The 22,722-nt window shown below is 38.2% G+C and overlaps 1 protein-coding gene across 2 annotated transcripts in view; it reads left to right on the forward strand.

Moving 5' to 3' along the window:
* STXBP5L (syntaxin binding protein 5 like) overlaps window positions 1-22,722 on the forward strand; it is a 383,427-nt gene that overhangs the window by 67,401 nt on the left and 293,304 nt on the right. For both annotated transcript variants that reach the window (XM_029214585.1, XM_029214586.1), the window contains exon 3: window positions 21,196-21,277. In XM_029214585.1, the coding sequence (XP_029070418.1) occupies window positions 21,196-21,277 (82 nt within the window). The remainder of the gene's footprint in view (window positions 1-21,195; window positions 21,278-22,722) is intronic.

Below are 22,722 nucleotides of genomic sequence, written 5' to 3' on the forward strand. Positions count from 1 at the left end.
CTGCATGAGGCATGTAATATTCACTTTAGATAAGAAAATACAGAAAATCTTGAAGGAAGCCAGAGGAAGGAAACTGCCTTACTAGTAGAGGAACAAGGATAAGAGTGAAATATATAAAGTGTTGAAAGGAAAACATATAATTTTGTTTTATATATATATATATATTATATTTCCATATAATGGAAACATTATATGTTTCCAGCAACATATAATTCTGTATCTAGGAAATTATATTTCACAAGTGAAGTGGAAACCATGAAAATTAAAAAGAAATGTTAGAACTAATAAATAAATCCAGCAGAGCTTCAAGATACAAAATCAACACCAAAAAATCAGTTGTTTCTATATACTAACAATGAATAATCTGAAAAGGAAATTAAGAAGACAATTCCAATTACAGTAGCATCAAAAAGAATAAAATATTTGGGAATAAATTTAACCAAGGAGACAAAAGACTTGTACACTGAAAACTACAAAATGTTTCTGAAATAAGTTTAAGAAGATCTAAATAAATGGAAAGAAATCCTGTGTTCTTGGGTTAGAAGGCTTAATATTGTTAAGATGTCAGTACTACACAAAGTGATCTACAGATTCAGTGTAATCCCTATCAACTCAATATGTTTTTCAGAAAGAGAAAAATTCATCCTAAATTTCATATGGAATTTCCAGGGACTCCAAATAGCTAAAACAATCTTGAAAGAGGACAAAGTTGGAGGTCTCAAACTTCCTGATTTTGAAACATTACAAAGCTATGGTCATCAAAGCAGTGTGGTAATAGTGCAAAGACAGACATATAGACCAATGGAATAGAATAGAGAGCCCACAAATAAACCCTTGAATACATGGTCAAATGATTTTTGATAAGAGTGCCAATATCATTCAGTTGGAAAAGGACAGTCCTCTCAACAAGTGGTTCTGGGAAAACTGGATATCCACATGCAAATAATAGAGTTGGAATCTTACCTTAAATCATATACAAAAATTAAGTCAATATGGATCAAAGACCTAAAAGCTAAACCTATAAAACTCTTAGAAAGAAATAAAGGAAAAATGCATGACAGTGGATTTAGCAATGATTTTTGCATATGGTGTCCAAAGCATAGGCAACCAAAGAAAAAAATAGATGTATTAGACTTCTTCAATATTAAAAACTTTTGTGCATCAAAGGACACTATTAAGAGAGTGAAAAGGCAACCCGTGGAATGGGAGAAAATATTGGCAAATCATATATTTGATAAGGGATTGATATCAGAATATGTGAAGAACTCTTACAACTTAACAGCAAGAAACCAAACCCAGCTAAAAATGGGCAAAGGACTGGAATAGACATTTCTCCTAAGAAGATATACAGATGGCCATTAAACATGAAAACATGCTCAATATTAGGGAAATGCAAATCAAAACCACAATGAAATACCACTTCACACTTACTAGGAAAGATATTATTTAAAAAAATTTAAAACGTGGATGGATAAGCAGAAAGTAGTACATATACATGGTGGAATATTATTCAGCCTTGAAAAGAAAGGAAATTTTGATACATGCTACAACATGAATGGACCTTAAAGACATTATGTTAAGTGAAAGAAGCCAGTCACAAAAGGACATGTATTGTCATTATATGATGTTCTTTGAGTTATGAAATTCATAAAGACAGAAACTAGAATGGTAACTTCCAAGGCTGGGAATGGAGAGCATAATGGGGAGCTATTGTTTAATAGGTACAGAGTTTCAGCTGGGGAAGAACAAAAAAGTTCTGGAGATGGATGGTGGTAATGGTTCCCAACAACGTGATTGTACTTAATGCCACAGAACTGTGTACTTGATAATGGTTAAAATGGTAAATTTTATGTTATATATATTTTATCACAATGAAAAAATAAAATAAGAAAATAATTAAAATTTTTCAAAAAGAAATAAAATTTGGGGAGAGAAGTAAGTAGAAATAAAGAGTTCCTCAGACAAACAAAAAATTAGAGAATTCACTGCCATCAGAGCTGCACCTAAAAATGTTAAAAAGAAGTGTTTTAGGGAGAAAGAAAATGATATGTCAGAAATGTAAATCTATGTAAAGAAAGAGTGTTGGGGAAGGAATAAATGAAGGTAAAGCAGAATCTCCTATTTTTTCTTCTTATTTTTTTATTGAGATATAATCAGAGTATAACATTGTATAAATTTAAGGTATACAGTATGTTTGATACATTTATGTATTGCAATATGATTACAATGTAGTATTAGGTATTGTTCCCAACCTCAGGAGCACCCCAGGTGAAATTCAAAACTGGGTTCCATACACGGAGGGCAAAGAGAGGCCAAAGAAAGAGGCAGACCAGTCCAGATTGGCAGGTGGTAGTTTTAATCAGCAAGGCAATTTGCATACAAGGCTTGTCCTGGAAGACTGCAAGATGAATAGATGACCACTCTGGCCCACCAGAATCCCGAAAGTTTATATAGAGGGCTTAACTGGGTTCAGCCGTGTATTCAATCTGGATGGTCTCAATAATACATTACTCTCTCAAAGCTGCATCTTTGAAATGGCTACTAGTATGAGAATAGTAGTTGGATGGACCTTACATTCCAAGGACAAGGGAGGGTGTGTGGCGCCTCTAATTGCCTGGATAGACTGGTGGTTTTATCTTCTTGATGATATCCTCCAACATACCTTCATCATATCCCATAATTATCTTTTTATTTTTGTGATCTAATTTCTTTATAACTTTGTAAAGAGTTTCTTTACAACTTTGAAGTATATAATACAGTATTTTTAACTATAATGACAGTGTTATACATTAGATCTCCAGAACTTATTCATCTTCTAACTGCAAGTTTGTACCTCTTGATCAACATCTCCCCAATTCCTCCACCTCCTCAGACCCTGGTAACGACCATTCCATTCTTAGTTTCTACAAGTTCAAGTTTATTAGAGTCTACATATAAGTGATAATATACAGTATTTTTCCTTCTCTGTCTGACTTATTCACTTAGCATAATGCCAACAAAGTCCATTCATGTTGTTGCAAATGGCAGGATTTCCTTCTTTCTCATGGCTGAATGATATTCTATTGTGGTGTGTGTGTGTGTATGTGTATACATGTATTACATATATATGTATATATGTACATATATTTATACACACATATATAAAAAATGTTTTCTTTATCCATTCATCTGTTGATGGACGCATAGTTTGTTTCCATGTCTTGGCTGTTGTGAATAATGCTGCAGAGCATGGGGCATGGGGATACAGATATCATTTTGAGAGAGTGATTTCATTTCCTTAGTATATATACACCCAGAAGTGGAATTGCTGGATCATATGGTATCTCTATTTTTATCTTTTGAGGAACCTCCAAACTGTTTTCCATAATAGCTGTACCAATTTACATTTCCAGCAACAGTGCACAAGGGTTCCCTTTTCTCCACATCCTTGCCAATGCGTTTTGATTACAGTCATTCTGACAGATGTGAGATGATAGCTCATTGTGGTTTAGATTTGCATTTCCTTGATGATTAGTGATGTTGAGCATGCTTTCATGCTATTGGCCATTTGTATGTCTTTTTTGGAAAAATGTCAGAAAAAATTCCCCTCCCCCCCCCTTGTGGCTATTGATTTCTATGAATATTTTGGTACATTTTGGATATTAACCTCTTACCTGATATATGGTATGCAGGTATGTTCTCTCGTTCTGTAGGTTTCTTCTTCATTCTGTTGATTACGTCTTTTGCTGTACAGAAGCTTTTTTGTTTCCTGTAGTGCCACTTGTTTATTTTTGCTTTTGTTGCTTGTGCTTTTGGTGGCATATCCAAAAAATCATTGCCAAAACCAATGTCAAGGAGATTTTGGTGTATATTTTCTTCCAGGAGTTTTATAGTTCCAGGTCTTATGTTGAAATCATTAATTCATTTCAAGTTACTTTCTGTGAGTGATATAAGATAGGGGTCCATTTCATTCTCTTGCATCAGAATATTTATTTCTATGTATAGAAAACACCCAATGTCATTTTTTGAAAATACTATCCTTTCTTCATGGTGTATTCTAGGCTCCCTTGTCAAATATTAGTTGACTGTGTGTGGGCTTATTTCTAGGCTCTTGATTCTGTTTCATTGGTCTCTGTGTCTGTTTCTGCACCAGTATCATACTGTTTTGGTTACTGTAGCTTTGTAATATAGTTTGAAATCAAGACGTGTGGTGGCTCCAGCTTTGTTCTTTTTTTTAGGGGGTTTGAAAAATGTAATAGTTGAAATAAAATTCTTTTTCTATACATCTTTATTGGAGTATAATTGCTTCACAGTGCTGTGCTGGTTTCTGTTGTACAGCAAAGTGAATCAGCCATATGCATACATATATCCCCATATCCCCTCCCTCTTGAGCCTCCCTCCCACCCTCCCTATCCCACCCCTCTAGGTTGTTGCAAAGCATTGAGCTGATCTCCCTGTACTCTGCTGCTTTCCACTAGCTATCTGTTTTACATTTGGTAGTGTATATATGTTGATGCTTCTCTCACTTTGCCCCAGCTTCCCCCTCCCCCACCATGTCCTCAAGTCCATTCTCTATATCTCCGTCTTTATTCCTGCTCTGCCACTAGGTTCATCAGTACCATTTTTTTAAGATTCCATTTATATGCATTAGCATATGGTATTTGTTCTCTCTTTCTGACTTACTTCACTCTATGACAGACTCTAGGTCCGTCCACCTCATTAAAAATTACTCAATTTCGTTTATTTTTATGGCTGAGTAATATTCCATTGTATATATGTGCCACATCTTCTTTCTCCATTCATCTGTTGATAGACATTTAGATTGCTTCCATGTCCTGGCTACTGTAAATAGTGCTGCAGTGAACATTGTGGTACGTGTCCCTTTTTGAATTATGGTTTTCTCAGGGTATATGCCAAGTAGTGGGATTGCTCGGTCATATGGTAGTTCTATTTTGAGTTTTTTAAGGAACCTCCATACTGTTTTCCATAGTGGTTGTATCACTTTACATTCCCACAAACAGTGCAGGAGGGTTCCCTTTTCACACACGCTCTTCAGCATTTATTGTTTCTAGATTTTTTGATAATGGCCTTTTTGACCAGTGTGAGGTGATACCTCATTCTACTTTTGATATTCATTGCTCTAATAATTAGTGATGTTGAGCATCTTTTCATGTGCCTCTTGGCCATCTGTATGTCTTCTTTGGTGAAATGTCTATTTAGGTCTTCCACCCATTTTTTAATTGGATTGTTTGTTTTTTTGAGGTTGAGCTCCATGAGCTGTTTGTATATTTTGGAGGTTAATCCTTTGTCCGTTGGAGATTAATCCTTAGCCCATTGTTTCATTTGCAAATATTTTCTCCCGTTCTGAGGGTTGTCTTTAGGTCTTGTTTATGGTTTCCTTTGTTGTGCAAAAGCTTTTAAGTTTAATTAGGTCCCATTTGTTTATTTTTGTTTTTATTTTCATTACTCTAGGAGGTGGGTTAAAAAAAAGATCTTGCTGTGGTTTTATGTCAAAGAGTGTTTTTCCTATGTTTTCCTCTACGAGTTTTATAGTGTCCAGTCTTACATTTAAGTCCTTAATCCATTTTGAGTTTATTTTTGTGTATGGTTTCTAATTCTAATTTCATTTCATTCTTGTACATGTAGCTGTCCAGTTTTCCCAGCACCACTTATTGAAGAGGCTTTCTTTTCTCCATTGTATGTTCTTGCTTCCTTTGTCGTAAATTAGGTGACCATATGTGCATGGTTTATCTCTGGGCTTTCTCTCCTATACCATTGACCTATATTCCTGTTTTTGTGCCAGTACCATACTGTCTTGATTACTGTAACTTTGTAGTATAGTTTGAAGTCAGGGAGCCTGATTCCTCTGGCTCCATTTTTCTTCCACAAGATTGCTTTTCCTTTTCAGGGTCTTTTGTGTTTCCATACAAATTGTAAAATTTTTTGTTCTAATTCTGTGAAGAATGCCATTTTCTCCACATCCTTGCCAACACATTATTTGTGGTCTTTTTGAAGATAGCTATTCTGACAGGTGTGAGGTGATATCTCATTGTGGTTTTAATTTGCATTTCCCTGATGATTAGCAATGTTGAGCATCTTTTTTTTATTTTTTTTGTGGTACGCGGGCCTCTCACTGTTGTGGCCTCTCCTGTTGTGGAGCACAGGCTCCGGACGTGCAGGCTCAGCAGCCATGGCTCACGGGCCCAGCTGCTCCGCGGCATGTGGGATCTTCCCGGCCCGGGGCACGAACCCGTGTACCCTGCATCGACAGGCGGATTCTCAACCACTGCCCCACCAGGGAAGCCCGAGCATCTTTTTATGTGCCTGTTGGCCATCTGTGTGTCTTCTTTGGAAAAATGTCTATTCAGGTCTTCTGCCATTTTTAATTGGGTTGTTTGTTTTTTTGATATTGAATTGTGTGAGCTTTTTATATATTTGGGATATTAACCCTTATTGGTCATATTTTCAGTTTTTTCTCCCATTAAGTAGGTTATCATTTCCTTTTGCCAGTGGTTCCCTTTGCTATGCAAAAGCTTTTAAGTTTAATTAGGTCCCATTTGTTATTTTTCCTTTGTTTCCTTTGCCTGAGGAGATTGATCCAAAAAAATATTGCTATGACTTATGTCAAAGAATGTCCTGCCTGTCTTTTTTTTTTTTTTTTTTTTGTGGTAGACGGGCCTCTCACTGTTGTGGCCTCTTTCGTTGCGGAGCACAGGCTCCAGACGTGTAGGATCAGCGGCCATGGCTCACGGGTCTAGCCGCTCCGCGGCATGTGGGATCTTCCCGGACCGGGGCACAAACCCGTGTCCCCTGCAATGGCAGGTGGACTCTCAACCACTGCGCCACCAGGGAAGCCCCCTGCCTGTCTTTTATACTAGGAATTTTATGGTTTCTGGTCTTATATTTATATATTTAATCCATTTTGAGTTTATTTTTGTATAAGGTGTGAGAAAATGTTCTGATTTATTTCTTTTACATGTAGCTATCCAGTTTTCGCAGCACCACTTTTTGAAGGGACTTTTTTCCTTTTGCATATTTTTGCCATATTTCTCATAGATTAATTGATCATATGTGCATGGGTTTATTTCTGGCCTTTCTCTTCTGTTCCATTGATCTGTGCGCCTGTTTTTGTGCCAGTGCCATATTGTTTTGATGACTGTAGTTTTGTAGTGTGTCTAAAGTTAGGGGGTGTGATACCTCTAGCTTTGTTTTCTTTTTTTTTCCCTCAAGATTGCTTTAGCTATTTGGGGTCTTTAGTGGTTCCATATAAATTTTAGAATGATTTATTCTAGATCTGTGAAAAACTTCATGGGTATTTTGATAGGGATTGCATTAAATCTGTAGATTACTTTGAGTAGTATGGATACTTTATCAATATCAATTATTCCAGCCCATGAACACAGGATATCTTTCATTTTCTTTGTATCAGCTTCAACTTGCTTCGTGTTTTATAATTTTCAGAGTATAGGTCTTTTACCTCCTTGGTTAAGTTTATTCTAAGGTATTTTGTTTTTCTTGATATGATTTCAAATGGGATTGTTTCCTTACGTTCACTTTCTGTTATTTCATTCTTAGTGTATAGAAAAGCAACAGATTTCTGTATGTTAATCTTGTATCCTACAACTTAACTGAATTAGTCTGTAAGTTCTAATAGTTCTTTTTTTTTTGGTGGGCGACACTTTAGGGTTTTCTCTATATTGTCTCATGTCTTCTGCAAATAGTGACAGTTTTGTTTCTTCCCTTCCAATTTGGATGCATTTTTCTTTCTTTTCTTTTTTTTTGTCTGATTGCTGTTGCTAGGAATTCCAATACTATGTTAAATAGAAGTGGTGAGAGTGGGCATCCTTGTCTTGTTCCTGATTTTAAAGGAAAAGCTTTCAGCTTTTCAACATTGAGTATGGTGTTAGCTGTGGGTTTGTCATAAATGGACTTTATTATGTGGATATATCTTCCCTCCATACCAACTTTGATGAGAGTTTTTATCATTAATGGATGTTGCATTTTGTCAAATGCTTTTCTGCACCTATTGAGATGATTATGTGATTTTTATTCTTTAATTTGTTAACATGGTGTATTACATTGATTGATTTGTGTATATTGTAACCTTCCTTGCATCCCTGGAATAAATCCTATTGATCACAGTATATTGTCCTTTTTATATATTAAGTTTGGTTTGTTAATATTTTTGAGGATTTTTATATACACATTCATCAGAGATATTGGCCTATAATTTTCTTTTTTACTTTTATTTTAGAGTATACTTCTTTAACAATGTTGGGTTAGTTTTAGGTGTACAGTGAACTGAAAGTGATTCAGTTATACACATACAAGTACCCATTCTTTTTCAAATTCTTTTCCCATTTAGGTTATTACAGAATATTGAGCCAAGTTCCCTGTGCTATATAGTAGGTCCTTGTTGGTTAACTATTTTAAATATAGTAGTGTGTACATGTCAACCCCAAACTACCAATCTATCCTTGCCACCACCACCTGTTCCCCCTGGAAACCATAAGTTCATTGTCTAAGTCTGTGAGTATTTCTGTTTCATAAATTAGTTCATTTGTATCATTTTTTTTAGATTCCACAGATAAGCAATATCATATGATACTTGTCTTTCTCTGTCTGACTTAACTTCACTTAGTATGATAATCTCCAGGTCCATCCATGTTGCTGCAAATGGCAGTATTTCATTCTTTTTAATGGCTTAATCGTATTCCATTGTATATATGTACCACGTCTTCTTTATCCATTCATCTGTCAGTGGACATTTAGGTTGCTTCCATGTCTTGGCTATTGTAAACAGTGCTGCAGTGAACATTGGGGTGCGTGTATCCTTTCGAACCATGTTTTCCTCCAGGTATATGCCCAGGAGTGGGATTGCTGAATCATATGGTAGCTGTATTTGTAGTTTTTGGAGGAACCTTCATACTGTTCTCCATAGTGGCTGTACCAATTTACATTCCCAGTGGTGTAGGAGGGTTCCTTTTTTTCCCACACTCTCTCCAGCATTCATTGTTTGTAGACTTTTTGATGATGGTCATTCTGAGTGGAGTGAGCTGGTACCTCATTGTAGTTCTGATTTGCATTTCTCTAATAATTAGTGATGTTCAGCATCTTTTCATATGCTTCTTGGCCATCTGTACGTCTTCTTTAGAGAAATGTCTATTTAGATCCTCTGCCCATTTTTTGATTGGTTTGTTTGGTTTTTTCTTCTTTTTTTTTAATATATTGAGCTCATGAGCTGTTTGTAGATTTTGGAGATTAATGCCTTGTTGGTTGCATGGTTTGCAAATATTTTCTCCCAACCTGTGGGTTGTCTTTTTGTTTCGTTTATGGTTTCCTTTACTGTGCAAAGGCTTTTGAGCTTAATTAGTCCCATTTGTTTATTTTTGTTTTTATTTCCATTACTCTAGGAGATGACTTGAAAAAGATATTGCTGTGATTTATGTCAAAAAGTGTTCTGCCTATGTTTTCCTCTAAGAGTTTTATAGTATCCGGTCTTACAATTAGGGCTTTAATCCATTTTATTTTTGTGTATCATCTTAAAGAATGTTCTAATTTCATTCTTTTACTGTAGCTGTCCAGTTTTCCCTTCACAATTTGTTGTAGAGACTGTCTTTTCTGCTTGTATACTCTTGCCTCCTTTGTTGTGGATTAATTGACCATAGGTGCATGGGTTTATTTCTAGGCTTTCTGTCCTGTTCTATTGATCTATATTTCAGTTTTGTGCCAGTACCATACTGTTATGATGACTGTAGCTTTGTAGTGTAGTCTGAAGTCAGGGGAACTGATTCCTCCAGCTCCGTTTTTCTTTCTCAAGTTTGCTTTGGTTATTTGGGCTCTTTTGTGTCTCCATACAAATTTTAAGATTTTTTGTTCCAGTTCTGTAAAAATTGTCACTGGTAATTTGATAGGGATTGCATTGAATCTGTACATTGCCTTGGGTAGTGTAGTCATTTTCACAATGTTGATTCTTCCAATTCAAGAACATGGATATCGTTCCATCTGTTTGTGTCATCTTCAGTTTCTTTCATCAGCATCTTATAGTTTTCAGTGTACAGGTCTTCCGCCTCCTTAGCTAAGTTTATTCCTAGGTATTTTATTCTTTTTTATGCAGTGGGAAATGGGAGTGTTTCTTTAATTTCTTTATCTGATCTTTTATTGTTAGTGTATAAAAATGCAACAGATTTTTGTGTATTAATTTTGTATCCTGCAACTTTACAGAATTCATTGGTGAGCTCTAGTAGTTTTCTGGTAGCTACTTTGGGATTTTCTATGTATAGGATCATGTCATCTGCAAACAGTGAGTTTTACTTCTTCTTTTCCAGTTTGGATTCCTTTTATTTTTCTTCTCTGATTGCCATGGCTAGGACTTCTAAAACTATGTTGAATAAAGGTGGCAAGAGTGGACATCCTTCTCTTGTTCCTGAACTTAGGTAAAATGCTTTTAGCTTTTTGCCTTTGACTGTGATGTTATCTGTAGGTTTGTCATATATGGCCTGTATTATGTTGAGATATGTTCCTCAGTGCCCACTTTCTGGAGAGTTTTTATCATAAATCGGTGTTGGATTTTGTTAAAATCTTTTTCTGCATCTATTGAGATGATCATATGGTTTCTATTCTTTAATTTGTTGATGTGGTGTATCACACTAATGGCTTTGCAGATATTGAAAAACCCTTGCATCTCTGGGATAAATCCCACTTGATCATGGGGTATGATCCTTTTAATGTATTGTTAGATTCAGTTTGCTAGTATTTTGTTGAGGATTTTTGCATGTATGTTCATCAGTGATATTGGCCTATAGTTTTATTTTTTTGTGACATCTTTGTCTGGTTTTGGTATCAGAGTGATGGTGGCCTCATAGAATGAGTTTGTGAGTGTTCCTTCCTCTGCATTTTTTGGAAGAGTTTCAGAAGGATAGGTGTTAACTCTTCTCTAAATGTTTGATAGAATTCACCTGTGAAGCCATATGGTCCTGGTCTTTTGTTTGCTAGGAGTTTTTAAATCACAGTTTCAATTTCAGTACTTGTGATTGGTCTGTTCTTATTTTCTATTTCTTCCTGGTTCAGTCTTGGAAGGTTGTGGCTTTCTAAAAATTTGTCCATTTCTTCTAGTTTGTCCATTTTGTTGGCATATAGTTGCTTATAGTAGTCTCTTAGGATGCTTTGTATTTCTGTGGTGTACATTTTAACTTCTTTTTCATTTCTCATTTTATTGATTTGAACCCTATCCCTTTTTATCTTCATGAGTCTGGCTAAAGGTTTATCAATTTTGTTTATATTCTCGAAGAACCAGCTTTTAGTTTCATTGATCTTTTCTATTGTTTCATTTGTCTCTATTTCACTTATTTCTCCTCTGATCCTTATGATTTCTTTCCTTCTACTAACTTTGGGTTTTATTTGTTCTTCTTTCTCTAGTTGCTTCAGGTGTAAGGTTAGGTCATTCATTTGAGATTTTCCTTGTTTCGTTAGGTAGGATTGTATTGCTATAAACTTCCCTCTTAGAACTGCTTTTGCTGTGTCTCATAGGTTTTGGATCATCATGCTTTCATTTTCATTTGTCTCTAGGTATTTTTTGATTTCCTCTTTGATTTCTTTAGTGATCCATTGATTTTTTAGTAGCATATTGTTCAGCCTTCACGTGCTTTGTTTTTTACAATTTTTTTTATTGTAGTTGATATTTAATCTCTTAGCATTGTGGTCAGTAAAAATGCTTGGTATGATTTCAGTTTTCTTAAATTTTCCAATGCTTGCTTTGTGGTCCAGTATGTGATCTATCCTGAACAATGTTCCATGTGCATTTGAAAAGAATGTGTATTCTGCTGCTTTTGGATGGAATGCTCTATAACTGTCAGTTAAGTCCATCTGGCTTAACGTGTCATTTAAGGCCTGTGTTTCCTTATTGGTTTTCTTTCTGGATGATCTGGCCATTGATGAAAGTGGGGTGTTAAAGTCCCCCACTATTATTGTGTTACTGTTGATTTCTCCTTTTATGGCTGTTAGCATTTGCCTTATATATTGAGGTGCTCCTATGTTGGGTGCATATGTATTTTCCACTGTTATATCTTCTTCTTGGATTGATCCCTTGATTTTTATGCAGTGTCCTTCTTTGTCTCTGTTTCAGTCTTTGTTTTAATGTCTTTTTGTCTTATATGAGTATTGCTACTCTGGCTTTCTTTTGATTTCCATTTTTATGGAATACCTTTCCATCCCCTCACTTTCAGTCTGTATGTGTCCCTAGATCTGAAGTTTGTCTTTTGTAGACAGCATACATATGGGTCTTGTTTTTGTATCCATTCAGCAAGTATATGTCTTTTCATTGGGGCATTTAATCCGTTTACGTTTAAGGTAATTACTGATATGTATGTTCTTATTGCCATTTTGTTAATTGTTTAGGATTTGTTTTTGTAGGTCTTTTTTCTCCCCTTACTCTTTTGTTCTCTTCTTTTGTGATTTGATAACTAATTTTAACATTGTGTTTGGGTTTCTTTTTCTTTTTTGCATGTGTATCGTAGATTTTTCGGTTTGGGGTTACCATGAGGTTTTTTTTTTACCATGAGGTTTTGATACCGGTCTATATAGAAACAATATTGTTTTACGTTGCTGGTCTTTTGATTTCAAATGCATTTTCAATATCCTGCATTTGTGCTTTCCTCTTCTCACGAATGCTGGTTTTGATATCATATTTGTTAGTGGATGATTTCCTACCTTTACTGTGTGTTTTTCTTTACCAGAGAGGTTTTCCATTCGTAATATTTTTGTGTCTAGTTTTGGTCTCTTCTTTTCCCTATAGAGAAGTTCCTTAAGCGTCTGTTGCAGAGCTGTTCTGGTGGTGCTGAATTCTCTTAGCTTTTGCTTTTCTATAAAGCTTTCATTTCTCTGTCGAATCTGAACGAGAACCTTGCTGGGTAGAGTATTCTTGGTTGTAGGTTCTTTCCTTTCATCACTTTAAATATATCATGCCACTCCCTTCTGGCCTGCAGAGCTTCTCCTGAGAAACAGCTGATAACCTTGTGGGGATTCCTTGTAAGTTATTTGTTGCTTTTCCCTTGTTGCTTTTAATATGTTTTCTTTGTCTTTAATTTTTGTAATTTGATTACTATGTGTCTCGGCATGTTCCTCCTTGGGTTTATCCTGCCTGTGACTCATTGTGCTTCTTGGGCTTGGGTGACTGTTTCCTTTCCCATGTCAGGGAAGTTTTCACCTGTTATCTCTTTAAATATTTTCTGAGGGCCTTTTTCTCTCTCTTCTCCCTCTGGGACCCTTATAATGCAAATGTTGGTGCATTTTATGTTGTCCCAGAAGTCTCTTAGACTGTTCTTGTTTCTTTTCATTCTTTTTTCTTTATTCTGTTCTGCAGCAGTGATTTCCACCACTCTGTCTTCCAGTTCACTTATCTGTTCTGCCTCAGTTATTCTGTTATTGATTCCTTCTAGTGTATTTTTAATTTTAGTTATCATGTTGTTCATCTCTGTTTGTTTATTCTTTAGTTCTTCTAGATCTTTTTTAAACATTTCTTGTGTCTTCTCAATCTATGCCTCCACTCTCTTTCTGAGATCTTGGATCATCTTTACTGTTATTACTGTGAATTCTTTTTTGGGTAGATTGCCTATCTCCACCTTGCTTTGTTGTTCTGGGGTTTTATCTTGTTCCTTCATCTGGGACTTATTCTTCTGCCATGTATCATTTTGTCTAACTTTCTGTGATTGTGGTTTCCTTTACATTGGCTGCAGGGCTGTAGTTTTTCTTGCTTGTGCTGTCTGCTCCCTAGTGGATGAGGCTGTCTAAGAGGCTTGTGCAGGACACTGGTTCTTGCCCACTGGTGGGTGGAGCTGTGCCTTGTCCCTCTGGTGGGTAGGGCTGTGCCAAGGGGTGTGTCTAGAGAGCTGTGGGTTCAGGAAGACTTTATGCACCCTGTCTGCTGATGGGTGGAGCTGTTTTCCCATCTTGTTGGTTGTTTGGCCTGGGCATCCCAGCACTGGAGGCTGCAGGCTGTAAGGTGGGGCCAGGTGTTAAGAAAATGATAGTCTCTAGGAGGGCTCACACCAATGAGTACTCTCAAGAACTGCCACCGCCAGTGTCTTTGTCCCTGTAATGAGCACAGCCTTCTCCCACCTCCACAGGAGACCCTCCAATACCAGAAGATAGGTCTGGCACAGTCTTTTATGAGATCACTGCTTTTTCCATGTGTTCTGATGCACACGAGACCTTGCATGCACCCTCCAAGAGTGGTGTTTGTGTTTCCCCCAGTCCTGGAATTCCTGTGATCAAACCCTGGTGGCGTTCAAAGCCAGATTCTCTGGGGGCTCCTCCTCCCCTTGCCACCATTGTCAGACCCCCAGGCTGGGGAGCCTGATGTAGGGCTCAGAACTTTCACTTCTGTGGTATAATTATTTTCCAGTGGGTCACCCACCTGATGGGTATGGGATTTGATTTTATAGCAGTTGCACCACTCTTACTGTCTCATTGTGGCTTCTTTGTCTTTAGATATAGGCGATTTTTTTGGTAGGTTCCAGCTTTTTTTGTTTATTTTGTTTTGTTTTTTCTTGATAGTTGTTTAGCAGTTAGTTGTGATTTTGGTGTTTTCATAAGAGCAGTGAGCTCGTGTCTCTCTACACCATCTTGTCTCCGTCCTTTGTAATTTTCTTTCTTTTTTTTTTTTGCGGTGTCTTTGGTTTAGGTATTAGGATAACAATGGCCTCATAGAGTGAACTTGGAAGTGTTCCGTCTTCTTGACTATTCTGAAATAGTTTTTGAAGGACAGGTATTGATATTAGTTCTTCTTTTTATGTTTGTAGAATTTCCTGGTGAAGTGGTTTGGTCCTGGAGCCTTGTTTGCTGGGAGCTTTTAAAAATTATAAATTCAATTTCACTACAAGTGATAGTTTGTTCAGATTGTCTGTCTCTTCATGACAGTCTTGGAAGGATATGGTTCTAAGAATTTATTTTATCTAGGTTGTTCAATTTATTGGCATATAACTGTAGTATTCTCTTATTTTTTTTGTACCTTGTGATATCAATTATAAATTCTCCTATTTCTTATGTTGTTAATTTGGATCTTGTCTTTTTTTTTCTTGATGAGCCTAGCTATAAACTTATCAATTTTGTTTATCTTTTCAAAAAATAAGTTCTTGGTTTTATTGATTTTTCTGGTTTTTCTTTGGGGGGGTCACTATTTTATTTATTTCCTTTCTGATCTTTATTATCTCCTTCCTTCTCCTGACTTTGGGCTTTGTTTGTTCCTTTTTTTTATTAATTCTTTCAGATGGTGGGTTAGGTTGTTCATGTGAGATTTTTCTTATTTCTTGATGAAGGCCTATATCACTGTAAACTTCCCTCTTAAAATGACTTTTTTTGGTGTGTGTCCCATAGATTTGGAAAGTTGCATTTTTAGTTTTATTTGTCTTGAGGTATTTTACGATTTCTTCATTGATCTATTGGCTTTTTAGTTGCATGTTGTTTAGTCTCTTTTTTTTTTTACCCATTTTTCTTTCTGTGATTGATCTCTAGTTTTGTATTAGTTTCTAGTTTTTTTTTTTCAGAAAAAATGCTTGATGTCTTTTTATCCTTTTAAATTTGTTTAAACATGTTTTGTGGCATAGCATGTAATATGACCTGGAGAACATTCCATGCGCCCTTGAAAAGAATGTGTAGTCTGCTGTTTGGTGATGTAAAGTCCTTTAGATACCTATTAAGTCCAGTTGGTCTAATGTGTCATTTAAGACTACTGCTTCTTAATTTTTTTTCTGGATAATGTGTTTATTGATGTAAGAGGATGTTAAAGTACCCTACTATTATTGTATTATTGTCAATTTCTCCCTTTACGTCTGTTAAAATTTGCTTCATTTACTTATGTGCTCCTATATTAGCTGTATATATGCTAACAAGTCTTATATCCTCTACTTGTATTGATTCCTTTATCATTATATGATGCCCTTCTTTTTCTTCTGTGGTTGATTTTGTCTGATGAGAGTATTGCTACTCCATCTTTCCTGTCGTTTGCATTTGCATGAAATATCGTTTTCTATTCCCTCGCTTTTAGTCTGGGTGCCTTTAGCTTTGAAGTGAGTCTCTTATAGCCAGGATATAGATGTGTCCTGGGTTTTTTAAAATACAATCAGCACTTTATGTCTTTTGATTTGAGCATTTAATCCATTGACATATAAAGAGAGCATTGATTGGTATGTACTTATTTCCATTTTGTTACTTGTTTTTTGTTACTTGTTTGTTGTTTTTGTTCTTCTCTGTTCTTTTCTTTTTCTTTTAATTTCTTCTCCTGTGGTTTGATGGGTGTGTGTGTGTGTGTGTGTGTGTGTGTGCGTGTGTGTGTGTGTGTGGTATGCTTGTGTTCCTTTCTCTCTAGTTTTTGTGTACCTATTGCCTATTGTATGGTTTTGATTTGTGGTTAACATGGAGCTTATATATGTTGACCTTCTTCCAAAGCAGTAGTCATTTAAGTTTAAACACATTCTAAAAGATCTACATCTTTTACTCCCCTCCCCCATGTTTTTTGTTTTTGATGTCATATTTTACATCTTCATATTTATCCCTTAACTGTTTATTGTAGTTATAGTTGATTTTGCAATTTTTGTCTTTTAATCTTCACATTAGCTTATTTAAGTGGTTGATCCACAGTCTTTACTATATATTTGCCTTTACTAGTGGGATTTTTCCTTTCCTATAAATTCTTACTTGTTGTAGCCATTTCTTTTCCATTTAGGGAAGATGCTTTAACATTTCTTTTAGGGTCAATTTAGTTAGTATTGATGAACTCTTTTAGTTTTTGCTTGTCTGAGAAATTTTTTTCTCTCCTTCATTTATGAATGATAATCTTGTGGGACAGAGTATCTCAGGTTGTAGGTTTCCCCTTTCAGCACTTTAAATATATCATGCCACTCCCTTCTGGCCTGCAAAATCTGTAGAATAATAAGCTGATAGCCTTATGGGCATTCCCTTGTATGTGACTCTTTGTTTTTCATTTGCTGCCTTTAGAATTCTCTCTTTATCTTTAACTTTTTCCATTTTAATTATGATATCTTTTGGTGTGGGTCTCTTCAGTTCATTTTGTTTGGGACCCTCTGTGCTTCCTGTATCTGGATGTCTGTTTCCTTCTTCAGGCTTGAAAATTTTTTAGCCATAATTTCATCAAACACATTTTCAACCCCTTTCTCTATCGCTCCTTCTTGAACCCCTATAATGCAAATGCTAGTATGCTTGATGTTGCCTCAGTGATCCCTTAAACTATCCTTACCTTTTTTTTTTTTTTGTGGTACGCGGGCCTCTCACTGCTGTGGCCTCTCCCGCTGTGGAGCACAGGCTCCGGACGCGCAGGCCCAGTGGCCATGGCTCATGGGCCCAGCCGCTCCGTGGCACGTGGGATCCTCCCAGACCAGGACACGAACCCGCATCCCCTGCATCTGCAGGCGGACTCTCAACCACTGCGCCACCAGGGAAGCCCTATCCTTACCTTTTAAAATTTATTTTTCTTTTTGCTTTTATGATTGGGTGATTTCCATTATTCTGTCTTACAGATTGCTTATGCATTCTTCTGCATCACCTAGTCTGCTGTTAAATCCTTCTAGTGTGTTTTTCATTCCAGTTATTATATTCTTTTTCTCTGACTGGTTCTTTTTTATATTTTCTAGTTCCCTGTTAAAATTCTCACTGTGTTTATCTATTCTCTTCCCAAGTTCAGTTAGCATTCTTATTATTAATGCTTTGAACTCTTTATCTGGCAAATTATTTATCTCTGTTTCATTAGTTGTTTTTTCAGGGCTTTGTTTCTTGTTCTTTTGCTTGAAACAAATTCCTTTGTCTTCTCATTTTGCTTAACTTTCTTTGTCTTTACAAAATTAGGTGAAACATTTACCTATTTCAGTCTTGCAGGGGTGTCCTGTGTGACAGCATCCCCATACAGTCTTCACATGCTGAGTGGCTTTCTTGGGATTGCTAATCTGAAGTGAGCACGGGTCACATCTTCCCTTTGGGTGTGCTGGCAGCTACCACCTTGCTGGGAGGCAGGGGTGGACGTGGAGGGGCTAGAGCCAGAGCCAGGTGTGAGCCTGGGTTTCTTCTATGCTCAGTGGCTCCCTATGGGAGTGGGTTTGGGACCCAAGATGCTGGAGCTGAAGTCCCATGTGTCGATTGGAGCTGGTTCCATTCCCTGTAAGTGTGCACTCTCCCCTGCCCTCGGTGTTGGCACCTCCATCCCAGTGGAAGGGAACATAAGAGGAAGAGGGGCTTGAGCAGCCCCCAATGGGGCTGGGTTATGCCCTGGTATGGTCCCAGCAAGCCAGTCAGAGCCCCAGGCCATTTCTGATCCGCTGCCTTCATGTGCTCACCAGAAACATTCTCCCTTGCCCTGTTTAGAAGCAGGGCCTGGCCCTAGCTGGCTCTGCTTCCTCCAAATGTGTGTACCTTCACCCTAGTGGAGAGCAGCTCTGGAGCAAGAGGAGCTGGAGCAACTGCCTGCCGTGGGCCAGGGTGCCTGCTGGGTTGATTCCCATACAGGAGCCAGAGCCCCAGGCTGCTCCCAAACTGCTTCCTCCCCACACACCAGCAGTGGCCGCCCTCACCCTGTTCAGATTCAGGCTGGTTGCACACCAGCTCCATCACCTCCAAGTATGTTATTCCTTAGCAGTGGCAGCCTTTGCCCTAGTGGAGAGGTGTGCTGGAGCAAGAGGGGCTGCAGCAGTCTCCAGATGCAGGCTGGGGTGCACTGGGGCAGTAGTGGGAAACTGGCCTGAGCCCTGGGGCGTTTTCAGCCTACTTTCTCCACCTTGTTCCTGGGAGTAAGCAAGCATGCGTGAGTGGAATCTCAGTTTCTTTCAACTCTCTGGTACATCCCACTGGTTTTTAAACCTGCTCAGGGGACTCATCTACCTGATGTCCAACCCAGTGGCTGGGGTGCCCAATATGTAGTTCAAACCCCTCAGTCCCCAGGGAGGATCTCCCAACCTGTGATATCTCCTTCTTCTTGTCTGTTTCCTGCTACAAGAACTGGTCCCAGCCTGATCCCCTCTCCTCCCTTCCTACCTGACTCCATGTGGGTCTTTCTTTATAGCCTTGGTTGTAAAACAGCCTATCTGCCAGTCTCTAGTTTGTTTTCAGCTAGAGTTGCCCCACACATAGACCTGTTTTTGATGCATTCATTGGGGGAGGTGAGCCCAATGTCCTACTCCACCATCTTGATTTCTCCATTTCTTTATTAAATGCATTTAGTTCGTGAATTGTTTTCCTGATTTTGCTTAGTTGTATATCTGTGTTTTCTTGCATTTCATACAGTTTAAGATGATGATTTTACATTCTTTGTCAGGGAAATCATAAATTTCCATTTCTTTGGGGTCAGTTGCTGGAGCTCTATTACTTTCCTTTGGTGGCATCATATTTGCATAATTCTTTGTTGTCTATGTAGCCTTATATTAATGTCTGTGCATTTGTGAAGCAAGCACCTCTTCCAGTCTTTACAGACTGGTTTCAGAAGATAAAGACGTTCTGTTTGTTTCCCGAGCTGATAGGATTACTTCCATAATTGCAGTTGTGCTGCATTGGAGCCAGTTGTGAGGCTTTTGCTGGGTCTGCAGTAGCATCTATGATTTGTGGGCTTGATACTGGGTCTTATGTTGGTGTGGATCCCTTCCAGTCCCCAGGTAGATGTGACTACCTGCAGTACCTTGTTTAGTAGGGTCGGACTGGGACAAGGGTCTGCTTTGGGGTCCACGTATGGGTCCCCAGATAGCAAGCCTATTACCAGGTAAATGGTGGGTGTGGCTCCTGCCAGATCTTGGGTGGACTGCTGCCTGGTCACTGGATGGGTCCCTGGATGGACAGGACTGACCCTGGACTGTGGCTGAGAGGTACTGGAACTGAGCCTCAATGCTGTTTCAGATTCCACAGCCAAGATTTGCTCTGCAGTCATGGATGGGTATGTCTCCCTCCAGATCACTGGATGGGCTGAATTGGTCCCTGACTGTGGCCAGAGGGGCTAGGGTTGAGTATAGGGCCCTTTCAGGATCTCTTGGAGTGCAGTTATGTTTTCTGACAGGTTCCTGTGCCAGGACTGCTTGGGGATTGTGGCTGGGAGTATTAGGCCCTTTCAGGATCTCTGGGAGTGCATACAGGAGTGTGTCCTGTTGGGTACCTGTGGCAGCAGAACTGTTCACAGCCTCCAGTTGGGAGGGGCTAGGACTCAGTGTAGGGCCCTTTCAGATCTCCAGGGTTGCAGCCAGGTGTGTTTCCTACTGAGACCTTGGACCCTCAGGACTGCTGTAGACTGGCAGACTGTAGTTATGAGGAAGCTGGAGTCACATACAGGGCCTTTTCAGGAACTCCAGGGGACAGAGACAGGAGTGTCTCCTGCCTGGTCTTTGTGCAAGCAGAAATTCTAGAAGACTGGCAGTGAGGGGGCTTGAGCTGAGTATAAACCCCTTTTAGGATCTTAGAGGGTACAGACAAGCGTGTTTCCTATAGGGTTCCTTTGCCAGCATGATTGTTCCTAGACTGTGGCTGGGACTTGCTGGAGCCCTGTTACAGGCCGTTTCAGAATCCACAGTCTGACGGACTGTACCTTACTTCCAGGGGCTTACCTTCAGGGGTTCCCACACCGCAGCCTAGTGAGGCTGGAGCTGGTTCAAAGGTCACTTCCTGTTCTACAGCCAGGAACAAGTTCTTTAAGTTCTTTATTATGCCTATTACCTGATACATGAATGAGTGTGACTCCTTTGGGTCCCTTGACATGTGGCATATACTGGTGACAGACCCAGAGCCAAATGGAGCTGTAGCTAAGTTCTCAGGGGTACAGAGCTATCTCTGTTTCTATAGCTGAGACCACAGTCAGTGAGTCAGCTGCCTAAGTGCAAGCCTGTCTCCTCAAAATGGCTCTCTTCATTCTTGGACTGCATCAGGGTTTCACAATCTCCAACCTGGATCCTGAAGCTCCTGTGAAGACACTTTTGTCTGTGAGTGTAGATGCAAAATTATTGTTCTTGAGGGAGGTTGATTATGTACGAGGGACGTTTTATCCAGCCATTTTTCTGACAAGCAATGCTATATAATGTAATTTCCATCAACTGAGACCAAGAGTTTTCAACTCTTTATTTACAAAAATAAAGATAACTAGTAAGCCAAATGTCAGTTGCTAAGTAAGTTAGTTTTTTCTTTACACATTAGTATTAATGCTAATTAAAATGTTAGAATCCTTGACTTTTATTATTTTAGACTTGGGAGACCTGGCGTTGATTGTTATTGTCAACATGAAAGTGGTGCAGCTGTTCTGCAGCTCCAATTCTTGATCAATGAGGTAAGGATTTTCTTAGATATTTCTATCTCACACACACATTGTGTAATCTTTTTAATATTATTTTTCTACATGCTTAAAGATATATACGTATGCAATATTGTTCATGGTCACATTTTTCATAAAAGACTGTACTCCTATATTTGTCAGTTTATTAAATTTTAAAGGAAAAATTTTGTGTGTACCAGAAGATCCTGTTATTGTGATTGTGTAGTATAATTTATAGATTAATTGTTTAACTGGTTTTTAAAAAATTACTAAAATCCTTTGATTGCTACACTGACCATTAAACTCTCCCTCTACACACTCTCCTGCCACCAATTTGTTTTCTAATCCAGCATTAATTTTCATGTTTTGTCTTTATCTTCCGTTAAATAATCTTTTCAGTTATTTACTTTGGGCTTCTTTGTCTGTATATATCTCCATATTCATTTTTTGGTATACATATGCATAGCTTTATAACAATTGGCTGCCTACCCTACTCCTGTTTTTATAGACCTATGGTGATGAGGAACTCCCTAAAGACAAAGTTTGTAAAGCTCAGAAAGTTTGCAGATCTTCCAGTAGTTGAAGGCTACTTAAGGCCTTCTTTTTTTTTTTTTTTTTTTGTGGTACACGGGCCTCTCAGTGTTGTGGCCTCTCCCGTTGCGGAGCACAGGCTCCGGACACGCAGGCTCAGCGGCCATGGCTCACGGGCCCAGCTGCTCTGCGGCACGTGGGATCTTCCTGGACCGGGGCACGAACCCGTGTCCCCTGCATTGGCAGGCGGACTCTCAACCACTGCACCACCAGGGAAGCCCCTTAAGGCCTTCTTGACTCATATTTTTACAATGGATCCTTGAGTCTTTTGAACTCTTTTATATTAAGTGATTCAGTCAATGCAAAAATGTTTTAAGAGTTTATGCCATACCAAATTTGGGCACTTAGGAGATTGAACTCAGTGTGTTGAAAGAAAAAAAAAAGAGGTATCACTGGTTGTTTCTTGTGGCATGAATGATGATCTTTTATTCAGTATCTCTATATATTTGCATATATATATTCTAAGAACTTTTACTCATAAACATGGGTGAAATGTTTCATATAACTTTATACCAGAGATACCTGAGGCATGAAAAATTTGTGATACTGGGAAATGTCCACTTTTTACTTCTCTTAGCTCAAAAATCTTTCTCGTAAGGCTGTGAGATTCTCCTTGTTGACCAGCCTAGCATATTTCGTGTTGTAGGCATACTTGCTGTGGGGTACCAAAACGAGAGAGGGAAATAAGGAAAAGCAGGGGAAACATTAAAAAAATATTTTATCGTAATAACTAGTCTTTAGTATCTAGACTGACAACCTTTTTGAAGTTTCAGTGTTACTCTATAGCTCCTAGTTGAGAGATCTCAGCCTTTTGCCTTCTGCATGGATGTTTACTGGCAGGTATAAATTGTTTCCAGGTGATTTTCTCT

Source organism: Monodon monoceros, unplaced genomic scaffold, assembly GCF_005190385.1.
Source record: "Monodon monoceros isolate NGI ecotype Baffin Bay Population unplaced genomic scaffold, NGI_Narwhal_1 Super_Scaffold_11, whole genome shotgun sequence".
Lineage (NCBI taxonomy): Eukaryota > Metazoa > Chordata > Mammalia > Artiodactyla > Monodontidae > Monodon > Monodon monoceros.